This window comes from Anneissia japonica, unplaced genomic scaffold (genome assembly GCF_011630105.1).
Source record: "Anneissia japonica isolate Jap-2015-1 unplaced genomic scaffold, ASM1163010v1 scaffold287922_len478547_cov175, whole genome shotgun sequence".
NCBI lineage: Eukaryota > Metazoa > Echinodermata > Crinoidea > Comatulida > Comatulidae > Anneissia > Anneissia japonica.
Window position 1 is genome coordinate 93,275 of NW_022692572.1, and position 12,054 is coordinate 105,328.

The 12,054-nt window shown below is 34.3% G+C and overlaps 1 protein-coding gene across 1 annotated transcript in view; it reads right to left on the minus strand.

The window, feature by feature from the left end:
• Positions 1 to 3,008: 3,008 nt before the first annotated feature.
• Positions 3,009 to 12,054, minus strand: part of LOC117100354 (protein inturned-like) — a 32,495-nt gene continuing 23,449 nt past the window's right edge. The window contains exons 12-15 of the mRNA XM_033240016.1: positions 11,229 to 11,329; positions 7,533 to 7,719; positions 5,901 to 6,052; positions 3,009 to 3,521 (exon numbers count right to left, since the gene is read on the minus strand). Of these exons, the coding sequence (XP_033095907.1) occupies positions 3,407 to 3,521; positions 5,901 to 6,052; positions 7,533 to 7,719; positions 11,229 to 11,329 (555 nt within the window). The 3' untranslated portion in view covers positions 3,009 to 3,406. The remainder of the gene's footprint in view (positions 3,522 to 5,900; positions 6,053 to 7,532; positions 7,720 to 11,228; positions 11,330 to 12,054) is intronic.

Consider the following 12,054-nt stretch of genomic DNA (forward strand, 5'->3'; position numbering starts at 1 on the left):
GATCAGATCAGATCTGAGAGTTTTTGGTTTGCTGAGGACAAGGTGACATTATGGAAAGTATGTGTAACATCAACTTAGGCAGATATCTGGGTGACTAGTCATTGGTCCAAAGGTCCATTGGTCCAATGGTCCGAAGGTCCATTGGTCCGAAGGTCCGAATGAGAGTGTCTTTTCCGGTCATCAAATATTGTTATTTAAATATTTATATATTTGGTTGGCGTTTTAACACCCAAATAATCTTTGTCATCGTCGCCAACATCCTCATCATCATTATAATCGTCAAGATCATTCGTCACCTTTGTTAACATTATCAGCAGGAGAGGATCCAGAAAAAAATGCTAGTAGGTGATAAAAGTATCAAAAAGGTTTTAATAATACCATTTAAACACTAAAATATCATTATAAGGTCTTTCCATTCTGCATTTAAATTATTCACCTTACAGTATTTCTTATTTGTTCAGCCTTTTCCCAGACATTTTAGGGTCCTTTGTTTTAAGTGCTCTTTTTTTAACGAAGTATTTATCGTTTGTTTGTTTGCAAATTTCATCTTGCCAATGTTTAATGTGGTTCCAATAAAGTTGTTGTCATTGAACGTTTTAAATGATCTTGATTTACTAACTTTTTGGTACATTTTTTTTTTATTTTGCGATTTTAATAAATCAATCAATGGTCAGTAAGCCGAAGGCTAATTACACCATAAGTTGATATATTTTGGTAGTGACAAATATTAGGTCAATAATTGTTTTAATAGTTTCTGTTGTAAAAATTTATGAATAACTTGCATTATATTACCTTGACTGACTATGGTGTTCATCTATTTAGGTTAGATTAAAATCTAACATAATGGCATCATTATATAATGCGGTAACATTTTGATACGTTAGGTCAAGTTTTGTTAAATACTCAGCCTTTGCTTTGGGTGGTCTAAAAAATTGCCTACAGAGCTTTTGAGTGGGGTGTATTTATTTCTACCGATAGTGCTTTCCATCCTCGTCAAACATATTCATTTCTTTAATAGATTAACATTTTTAATGTAAAGTAATATACCACGTTTCCTATCAAGTCTACAGATTTCTCGCCTATCCTGACTTTAAAAAATCCGTAATTTTACCAAATCCCGCCGATCCAGTTATTGCGTACAAAAACCCGGAATTTTACAAATGAATTCCCGTCCATCCCGATGAATCCTAACAAAATTCTGGCGTGATGGGGTCATTCTGATGGAATCTCCGATCGGGATCCCGATTTCATCTTTGATAGGGTATCTGTCATCCATATGTGATTTTGTTTGATTGTCACTATGGTTCTTGTTTCTATTTATGAGAAATGGACCTTCGGACCAATGGGCCTTCGGACTAATGGACCTTCGGACCAATGGGCCTTCGGAATAATGGTCCGTCCCCGATATGTTAACACCATTCAGTTAGTGGTTTCTACTACATTGTCCATTACAGATCTCAAGAAGGAAAAGCCTGTCAAGTAATGGAAAATCTCAACCATACGGTTCAATACAGTGGAGTAACGAAGGGGCCGGAAGCCCTGATACTTAATTTTAATGAAGATATCACTAGTAAACATTAAAATCGAAATGCCCCAATCACTCGGCAGGCTTTGGCTTGGAAAAGGGCCTTGGTTATAGGGACGTAGCCAGGATTTTGAAAAGGGGGGGGGGGAGAGCCGCAGACAGGTTATGCGTCTATGTAGGACCCCGGCGGGGTCAAGGGGGCGAATCCCCCTGTGAAGTAGCGCATTCTGAACGTCTTAGGACTGTTTGAATGGATAAAGTGAAAATTGCAAGACGCATTATAAATAAGCGCAAAAATAATTATATATTATAACACTGTGTACAAAGGGGGGGGGGGAGAGCCGCTGCTCCCACGGCTTCCCCCTGGATACGTCCCTGCTTGGTTATTTGTTTGACAAAAAAAGAGAGAAAAAAAATGAATTTGCTGAGAGCCACTTGAGGCTCTGGGGCCCCTGGCTTTAGCAAGAGTGAGAGCTCATAGCTGTTACGCCACTGGTTCAATAGTTTAATAAAAACAACATACATAGCAATAGATAAATACAGTAATGTGAAAGGAAACTATTCCTCTTTAGATGGACTTCAATACTATAAACCTATCCAATCACAAGGCCCTCATAACATCAGGCAGACCAAATTATTCCAAAGTTGGTAAGCTTTAAAAAAAAAAGAAGTTGGATTTATTGCAAGCTATATTAAACAGGAAGTACTCGCAAAATATACAAATAGATATAAATATGTCTTGATTTAAAGAAGAATTTCTGTCGTTATACATTTCTTCAGCCCAGTCAAGATTTTATGAATAGAACAGAATGTTGTACATGTTAATTATCATAATTGCATGGGATACTGCTAAAATACATGATGATTATAAGATCAGCATTTGTAGGTACTTTTTTTTTTAGCTTTCTTCCTTATCCATAATTTATTAGGTTCAACTTTTGACAATGATATTGAAGTCTCAACATACTCAGCTCAGAGAATATCTCTCCAGTCCAAACCCTAATTCTTGATTCAGTTTAAACCTTTATTGTCCTGCAGCAATTACAATTACAATTTTGTAATCATCAAGGACTGCTGGGTATGTATTCCAGATATCATGCTTGTTTAAAACAGTATTAATTAAAATGAAAATTCACATGACACTTTTTAAAATGCCACTTATTTGACTAATGGTATGCTGACGTATTCTTACTAGGTACTTAAAGCAGGGACGGATCCACAGATGTCCAAACGAGGGCCCTGAATGTGGCCCGATCGAGATAAAACTACCCTAGAGGGTCCTCTAGGAGGTGTTTTCGGCATTTTCTTTTTTTTCTTTCTTTTTCTTTTCTTCCTTCCAAAAGTGGGGGAGGTGCAGGGCTAGCCTCCCCCCTCCCCCACCAAAAATCTTCCCCTGCTTAAAAGCATATACTTGCAGTATAAATACACACTATATGCACACCTGAATATTGTACTTGTTTAAAAAAAAAACAAATATAAGAACTATTGGATACATTCCCTTTATTGACAAACACTTCATTATTAAACAAAACAGGAAATACATTAGGACCATTTCAGTCTGCATCCAATTTCAAAAATATTAAATGAGAAAGATATATTATTGCACAGAAACTTCAAGATCAATCAAAATTTAACTCATTAAAATTATGTACTGAATTAAATTTAACAGATTTTAATAGCACCTTATGTTCACTAGCATCAATTTCTGATTCCTTTTAAATTCTGCATCTCAATTATTCATTAAAACAATAACTTGCATAGTGTTTTTATTTTTGAATTAATGATAAATGCAAAAAAATAAATTGCAAAAATAATAAATAGTAAAATTCAAAATACAGTAGAACTCATATGAGTTCACTGGTTTTCCCTTCATTGAGAATCTCATAATATGCCAGAACCAAAGGCTAATTTGAATGCAAGCTCTACTGCATTCTGATTGGCTGATTCATGATAGCAGACATACACCTCTCGCGACTGTTGCTCACCATTGAATCGTCTACAAAAGATAAGAAAACAGTGATATCATGATTAATTCTCGATATTGTTTGAAATTCCATGGCTGTTGCTGAACTGTACTTTTAGCAACCTATATTTTGCACTCAAGTTAAATGTCCCTTGCATATTATGCATTGGCATAAAGGCAGAGTCTTTTATGGTATTAACAGATCATTCTTATTTTTTACAGGCAACATTTCAAATGCTACTAGTGGCAAACGACAGCCAATTTCAATCAAAGTTAGTAGAACTGGTGACACCTCCCATATATAGGTCGGGCATTCAAAACTCTCGCTGTGCAAGTCGCTTGTGTCCTTGGGCAAGGCACTTTATCTACGGTTGTCTCTCTCCACCCAGAAGTACAAGTGGGTACCTGGTAGGTTTAATCAGAACCATGCGCTGATTACAGCTACAAAATTATGGGGCATGAGTGTTGTTACATGTGCTTGATCCAGTGACAAGGGGTAATAATGTAAAGCGCAAAGAGGTTAGTCTACAATATGCACTACATAAGTAGACAATTATTATTATTATATTATATTATTTGTTCACAGCTCAGGGTCACATAAGGGTCAAAACCCTTATGTCACAAACTTCTGTCACAAATAACATAGCACAGCTTAGACTTTTCCACATATCTGCTGGCATGAGGCAGGGTATGGTGTTCAGGGATTTGGGTCAAAGGTTATTAATGGGTATTATTTCTGGCAATATTTCAAAATGCAACTACTGTAGTTGCAAATGATTTGCCAAATTCAATCAAAACTAAAAAGCATAGTTATCGTGGTAATAAACAATTTTCTGCACCAGTGGACAATGACAACATGATAAAGAATATTACAATTTCAACTAAATTAAAATTATGAGAATTATGATGATGGTGTTTAGCATAAATTTCCTCATTAATGAAATATTTATTTATAAGCCAACAGTGTGTCAAACACCAAAAACCGGGTCGCCATAAAAATACAATATGATATAAAAATATAAGTTAAAAATACATAAAATTTCAAATAGCATAATCACACATGTACCAGAAACAACATACTTTGTCTTCTTATTTATTATGAGTTTACTTCTTGTCAAAAAACAAGACGAGACAGTTCTAAGTTTTATAAAACCCGTAGTGTTACCAATTTAAGGAAATACTTTTTCATGTAGAGTTATTTTGAGCATGGAAAAATCTCCCCGATGAGTTGATGAATGCACCTTCAATAAATACTTATCGAGTCTGGATTTAAGGTGGGGTGCTGAAGTTCATGCCTTACAATGGTTAAAAACCATGTAGAAGTGGTTTGGCGCAGTGGGAACGGTTTGGTTTCCCAACCTTGTGGTCGGGGTTTCAATCCCCTCACTGTGCATTTTCGCTTGTGTCTAGGGCAAGGCACTTTTCTGCATTGCTTCTCTCTACCCAGGAGTAAAAATAGGTACCTGGTAGGGTTAAATGTGCTGATGCAGCTGCTAACTTTATAGAATACTCCAGCAGGGAGCTTGAGTTTGTGTTCCATAGCCGTTTAATCTAATGACCGGGGTAGTAATGTGAAGCGCTTGTTGCAGTTAAATCAATCTAACATATTATTATTGTTGGGTGGCTTTTAACAGGGGTGGCATTTTTCCGATTTCCCTTCTAATGACTTTCTTATATTCTGCCAAGTTTGAAACCAATTAGAATTACCAAACTTTAGTTATCATGGTATACTAGAATAATCACTTGAGACGAGAGTTTTTTTTTTTTTTCTTGTTTCGCGTACTTATTTTTTAAACAATTGGGCCATTTCCAATCAAACTGATCCATAAAACTGTCCATACAATGTGTGTTCACAGCTTTGGCAGAATGGTCACATAGGCATCTTTTGTGTAAAAACCCCAAAAATTAAGTCAAGTCGACTTCTGTCACAAATAACATAGCAGTCTTGCACTTTGAGCTAAGCCACCAGTCAAATTTTAAACATGATCCAATTGAGCTCATATTTACCAGGAATGATTTGACAGGTTCATGTTCTATTGAACATGTTTCATGTTCTATTGAACATGTTTCTAGTTTCATATTTTTCTTTTATTTGTTTAAAATTAGTTTATGTATTTGTTACTTTTGCTTTTTAACATCAGTCCTCAAATGGCAATGATAAAAAGCCCTATGTTCTGTTTTACAAATTGATTATTTGGTTGTAGGCTCTGAATGATGCCTACGCAAAATATATTTTTTTTATGTGATGCCAAACAGTAGGCTTATCAACAGTCCAGTTATTTTTTCGTTTACGTGCAACCTACTAAAAATATAATTTACCCTGTTGGGTCTATATTTCACAGTTAAAAATTAATCATTCTTTTCCTTAGATGTTAGTGATTATATATGAACAAAGGATATTTTAAAACTTACCCTACAACCCAATATTGCATTGTGGGTGGGGCTTTGCGTTGTTCTGGCCAATTGGGAGGACTGCACTGGAACATAACACCATATTCTTTTACCCTTCCAAGACCAACAGTGTTGCAGATGTGATGTCCATCATTAGATACAGTTTTCTGAGCCTGAATAAAAAATAGTGACAGTTTAATGATGATGTTGCATGGTAAACATATACTATACAGCAGATGTAAAATATATTAATAAGCATAAATGCACTTTTTAAGTCACAACCACCATATATTATATATCAAATGTTAAAATGTTTTGAAATGTATAAATGTAATCTTTATCCATTTGAACTGAACAATTAACACTAACAGCTGAAATTTCAAACACAGAAAGTGGACACACTTGACTAAAAGACAATAAGAATAATAATAACAATGGTCACATTAAATTACCAGAAAGACACCAGTGGTGTAACAATGAGTCATGGGGCCTCTCTTGAGATAATCATTAAAGCTGTAAGACTGGATTTAATTATTATCAACAATATAATCAACTTTCATTTTCCATACAACATTTAATTAGAAACAAAATGTAAAGGCCTATAAATTAATGTACACGCTCTATCATGGATGTACTGATCTAAGCCCCTTGAGGCTTCACCAATATTATTAATCAATCAATTGAAATATTTTATAACATACCATTCAAACATTAAACAATAGACTATTAACACTATATAATAATTCAGGGAAGGACAAAAATTTACTTCCCTCACTTATGGATCACAATTTCTTTGGGTTAAATTTGTTTAAAATATCAATATAAAGATGGTTAAGTATAAACAATTCAATAGATTGTTTTGATGTCACTTCAATACTAAGAATTATGTTGGCTGAAACAGGATTATAAGGCCAGTTTTTTAAAGATGTATTGCCCCATGCTAAATACCAAAAAAAATCATAAAAATATTTTTTTTTTAAATTAACTTGCCCATCTTGAAGTAACATAAAATTTATCAACTTGAACATAGAAATTATAGTGTTTAAAAAAAATTTCTACCCATCAGGTTTACAGCAAAAAATGATAGAAACACTTCCAGTCACTGGAAGTGTTTTATTATTTTTATTATAATTTGTTGGTTTAAAAATAATGGTAAACATTTTTTAAATTTAATAATTTCTATGCACAAGTTAATAATTTGTATGTTATTGCAAAATGAGCAAGTTCATTTCAAACTTATTTTTTATGATTTTTTGACATTAGCAAGGGACAATACATTTTTAATGTCCAATCAATGGTGTTAAAGTTGTAGGTCTTTATTTTTATCAAAATATTTTCATGGGACCCACATAATAGGGTTTGCACTCAGTTGCACTAATTGGACCATTAATGTCATGTATGTACTGTATGGCCTGCAATTTGAGTAGAAGTTAAGTAGAAGAGTGCTACTGCAGGTAGTAGGACCCTCTTCACAATAGTATTCTAATAATATTTCGATATATTTAGTATCATCAACAAAATAATTTTTAAATAATTTGATCTGAGATTAATGGAGCATTAGTAGACCCTCTAGCCTCCCCCCCCCCTTTCCACCTTGAGAGCCTCTGGGTATTGCATCGCTGAAAAAGGCACAAAAATGCAAAATCTACTTACTTTCTCCCAAGACTTGGCAAATATCTTGCGTATTTTCATGCAAGCCTGGTGGAAATTTGACAGGAGTTGAGGATGCAGAATTCCCCCAAGCATAGCAACATCACTATGGGTCGGGCAGACTATCACCCCATCAGATGTATTCAATTCAACAAAATGGAAGAGTGTATTATCATGTCCAGCAGTTAGTCTTAAGAAAAAACAAAACATTAAAATACTTTTAAATTAATACAATAGACAATAGAAAAATGTTCAAATCAATAAAATATTTGGTCACATGCGGAATACATCTCTTGCAAAGGCTTGATGATTTAACCTGTGTGTACGGAATGGATGGAATGAGGTGAGGAAATATCTTTGGCAACAGAAATTTGTTGACTTCAAGTGAAAGACTGAAAGTAAAAATAAAACAGAACAATGTAAATGGTGTAAGTCATGAATGATTTTGATTTTGTTTGATTTATGAGTTACAGCAACAACTATTGAAATTGTAGCAAATACAAAATGGCATGCAAAACTAGATATCAATGAATTAACCTAGTGTCACACAACCTTCCTGGCCCAGAGGACCACTTCTGACCCCATGAACAAATTTATGGACTCACTTCGTCTAAAAAGTCTTATAGTAAGTCTATATCATTATATAGTTATCAAATCATTCTTTTTTTTAGTGATTCTGACACAAGAAGAGCTGGGATTACCAGGCGCAATGGCGTAATGCTTATGCACTCTTGTGCAGCGGTTCGCAGGTCCCCAGCTCATAGGGGCTCCTACGCATAGGGTCCTCGATCGAGCACCTTGACCCAAATAAGATTTGTTAATACGTAACAGCATAATGTGCCACTGAGATGGAATGTGGAACACATATCATGTCTAGTGATGGATTAAAGGGCCTTCTAACAGCATAATGTGCCACTGAGATGGAATTTGGAATACATATCATGTATGTGATGGATTAAAGGGCCTTCTAAAAATGGAGATAAACAGAAAATTATAATCAAATTTCCGCAACCCCTTATTTCAAATTCCTACTAGACCTCCACTGATGTCATTATTTATTTCATTGTTACAAAATATTTATAATACAATGACAAACATGATTAATAATCACATAAAACACACATCTAAATCCCACAAGGAAACTGGGGACAGCGACCAAAAAAGGGCCGCCAATCTCTAAAGCCACATGCTCCTCGGCCACTGACTAGGTAGGCCAGTGGACTTTATATTTAACATGTAGGGCCCATTCGAATAGAGTTATGAAGGCCCAACAATGGTATATCTATGGATGATGTGCATTAAGTACTGTAGGCCAACACTCAACATTGGGCCTAAAGGTGGAATTCAAATTATTCATTGTGAAAGCAATAATTACCTATAAAAAGATACAAAAAGATGAAGCTTGAGTATGTAATTTGCACTATTACAACTATACAGTACAATGAAAACTAAAATACTTATTAATAATATTAAATATATATAGCACTGAATGCCCACAAGGCCTTGAAACGCGTCACATTATTAATCCTGGCCAATGGATAGAACACACACTCAGCTCATAAATAAACAAAAATAATAAGAAACAACATCAGGATAAACTATCCAACACTGGACACCATCCCGACATTTCTGAATCTAGCTTATGGGGCATGGTAGAACTGGCAAGTGAACTGCAAAATAGCCCATGAATTGCACGGCACTGACAGTGACTTCAAACCAGTCGTTTTCTTTTAAAACTTTTTGTGTTTTTAAAAAAATATACAGCAATTTAACACATGACGACTGATTTGAGACCACTTTACATAAGTTATAAATGTGTAAACTTACATGGCGAGAGTTACTAAGCAACCAGAAGTTTAAATCATTTTCTGGTAAGTATACGTAGTTGCAATGTGCCAAATTACTTACTTTTCCAGACAATATATTTTGAAATGCCACAAATTCTCATCATTAAGTTTTTGATATAGTAAATGAAAATAAGATTAGATGTAATTTAAGTCTATAATAAAGTGTAATAATTTTTCAACCTTTAAAAACTTAATCAAAACCCAGGCTTTTATATGGTTTATCAGTTCCTTTTTAAATATGAGGCATGTCGTGGCAAAATGGTTAAGTTGTCACACAGGCCAGTATTGAGTAAATGAGCTATCAAATATGGGAGCCCAAAAAATTGCCTAAAAATCCATTTTTTTCCCCATCAACAGTTTAATGTCTTATTAATCATGTCCCAAATTATTAGTTCTGGAAGTGGTCAACAAATCGTTTATTTAATATTATTTAGATAGTTAATTCTATTAAACAATGTATGCACAAATAGGTTTGGAAAGCAATTGTTTATCTTGACTCTGAGTACTGTACTTTCACTTTCCAATAACTTAGGCTTGAAATGTTCAATTTCAATGAATGACCACTCATTTTAAAGATCACATACTCAGGTATCTGAAAATACCAATGACTTGAATTTCAATTTTTGCTACAACTTAGCCATTTTGCCACAACATGCCTCATATGTTATAAAGATTCAAAAATATAATATGGAATTGCTAGTTTAACTGAACTTACACATTCCTAATGATGAAAAAAACGTAAAATAAGACTGAGAATTGATTTGGTGATAGGTATAAACACGGCCGGCATGAAATTTTCCGTTGCTAGGTATTGAAACTTGTGAAATATAATATTTCATTGGAATTATTTCAAATTTGTTAAAAAAAATTATCCTGACCGAGATTTTGACAATTAAACAAACATACACTTGATCGACAGCAGTGTGCGAGATGCAAAGTACAAAAACTAATCTCATTAGAGAGGGCGCATTTTATCACTCACAATTGTATCGGTGATGTAAACAGTTCAGTAAAACAAATTATTAAGTAATTTTCTTTTTTTTTTAATTAATTGTGGGATGAATTAAAGTATCTTTTCTTGACAGTTCATGGCATTGGTGGGCAAGGTAAAAAAATAATAAAAAGATAGGAATGCAGCAGGTTCGCAAAACAATTACTCTGCCTACCTCCTGCGCTCGACTGTACAAAGTATATACAAAAGTCATCGAGAAAATGGTAACGTCCTACAAGAAATAATCTTTTTTTTTTTTTTTTCTTTTTGCGTAAACTAAAATTTATTTCTGGCACCACTACTTCATACAGATACAGTCATGGTAAGAGAGTGTTCCATCATGAATTTTATGTAGCTGTCATCATCTTCTAAATGACTTTTAGCAAAATGGGTTTCAGAAAACTATGTTTCGGCAAACTGGGACTCATGGTTTTGAGTCTGGGTTTCGACAATCTAGCCTAGATCTCCCTGGATAGGGCCAAAACATGCTCATTTGTGCAGAATCACCCAAAGCCAATTCACCAGGGATGTAGTTTATGTTGTCAACCTACCAGCTGTCCAAACCTGAATATAGGCCTAGACTAATTATTATTTTCATGAGTAGCATTACAGTCAATCATTTATAGTTCAAACAATTAAGACATAGCATAGCCTAAAAACAAAGTCATACTATTTTTCTCTGATAATTCGTGGAGATGCCTTACTGCAGCTGAGATTTAAAAACAATTAAAAAATGCCGATTTCATGATAAAACAATTGAGGAATGACCTAGAAGTTCAGTTACACTCGCATCATATCGCCACCCCAACCACCATTATTTTTATACTAAGAACAAAATCAATACTTTAAAATTAAACATACTTTGTAGCTGATATGATGTCCTTTTGTTCAATATCTGGAAGTTGATGCTGCATTACCCCTAGATTGTACGGGTCAGGAATAATTCGTCGATCTCTGCCACTCTGTCAAGAGGGAAAAAAAGAAAATTAAGCCATTGGACATTTAGGCAATCCTGAAAAAATGTGTTTCCTGTCAAACAGGTGGCCCAAAAAAATATCCAGTAGGGAGAGAGTATAGGCCTATCCCTGTAAATGTTGTAATTGCCTTAAAAAAATTCAGCATCTCGGGAACCCACCCCTATGGTCCCGAACCCCACAGAAAAGACCTACTAATTGTATTATAGTCCGAGGGCTTATGTCCAAAATAGGCGTTTGATAAAGTTAGTCATGAAATTATTATATATTAATGATATTAATACGTCCTCCAATTTACTCTCGTTTTTACCTCTATGCTGATGAAACTACCATATTTTGCAGACACTTTTTGAAGTTGTCAACCAATTATTTTCTGCTACAAGCTTTCAATTGATCTTAAAAAATCCTACATCATTTTATTTTGTAATTCGCATAAAACCACAGACTTTGGATTGCAGACAGATTAAAATGAATAAGTATAATATTCTCTAGTTGAAAATACAAAATTTTTTGGCATTAACATTTCAGATTCAGCAAGGCTTACATGGAAAATACACATTAAAGAACTTGAGAATAAGATTTCTGAAAATATTGCTATCATTTTTAGACTTTCTTATTTTATTCTGCACAACTCTCTCCACACCCATTACGCTACGCTCGTTCTCCCTCATTTAAGTTATTGTAATATTATTTGGTGCAACACCTATCAGTCG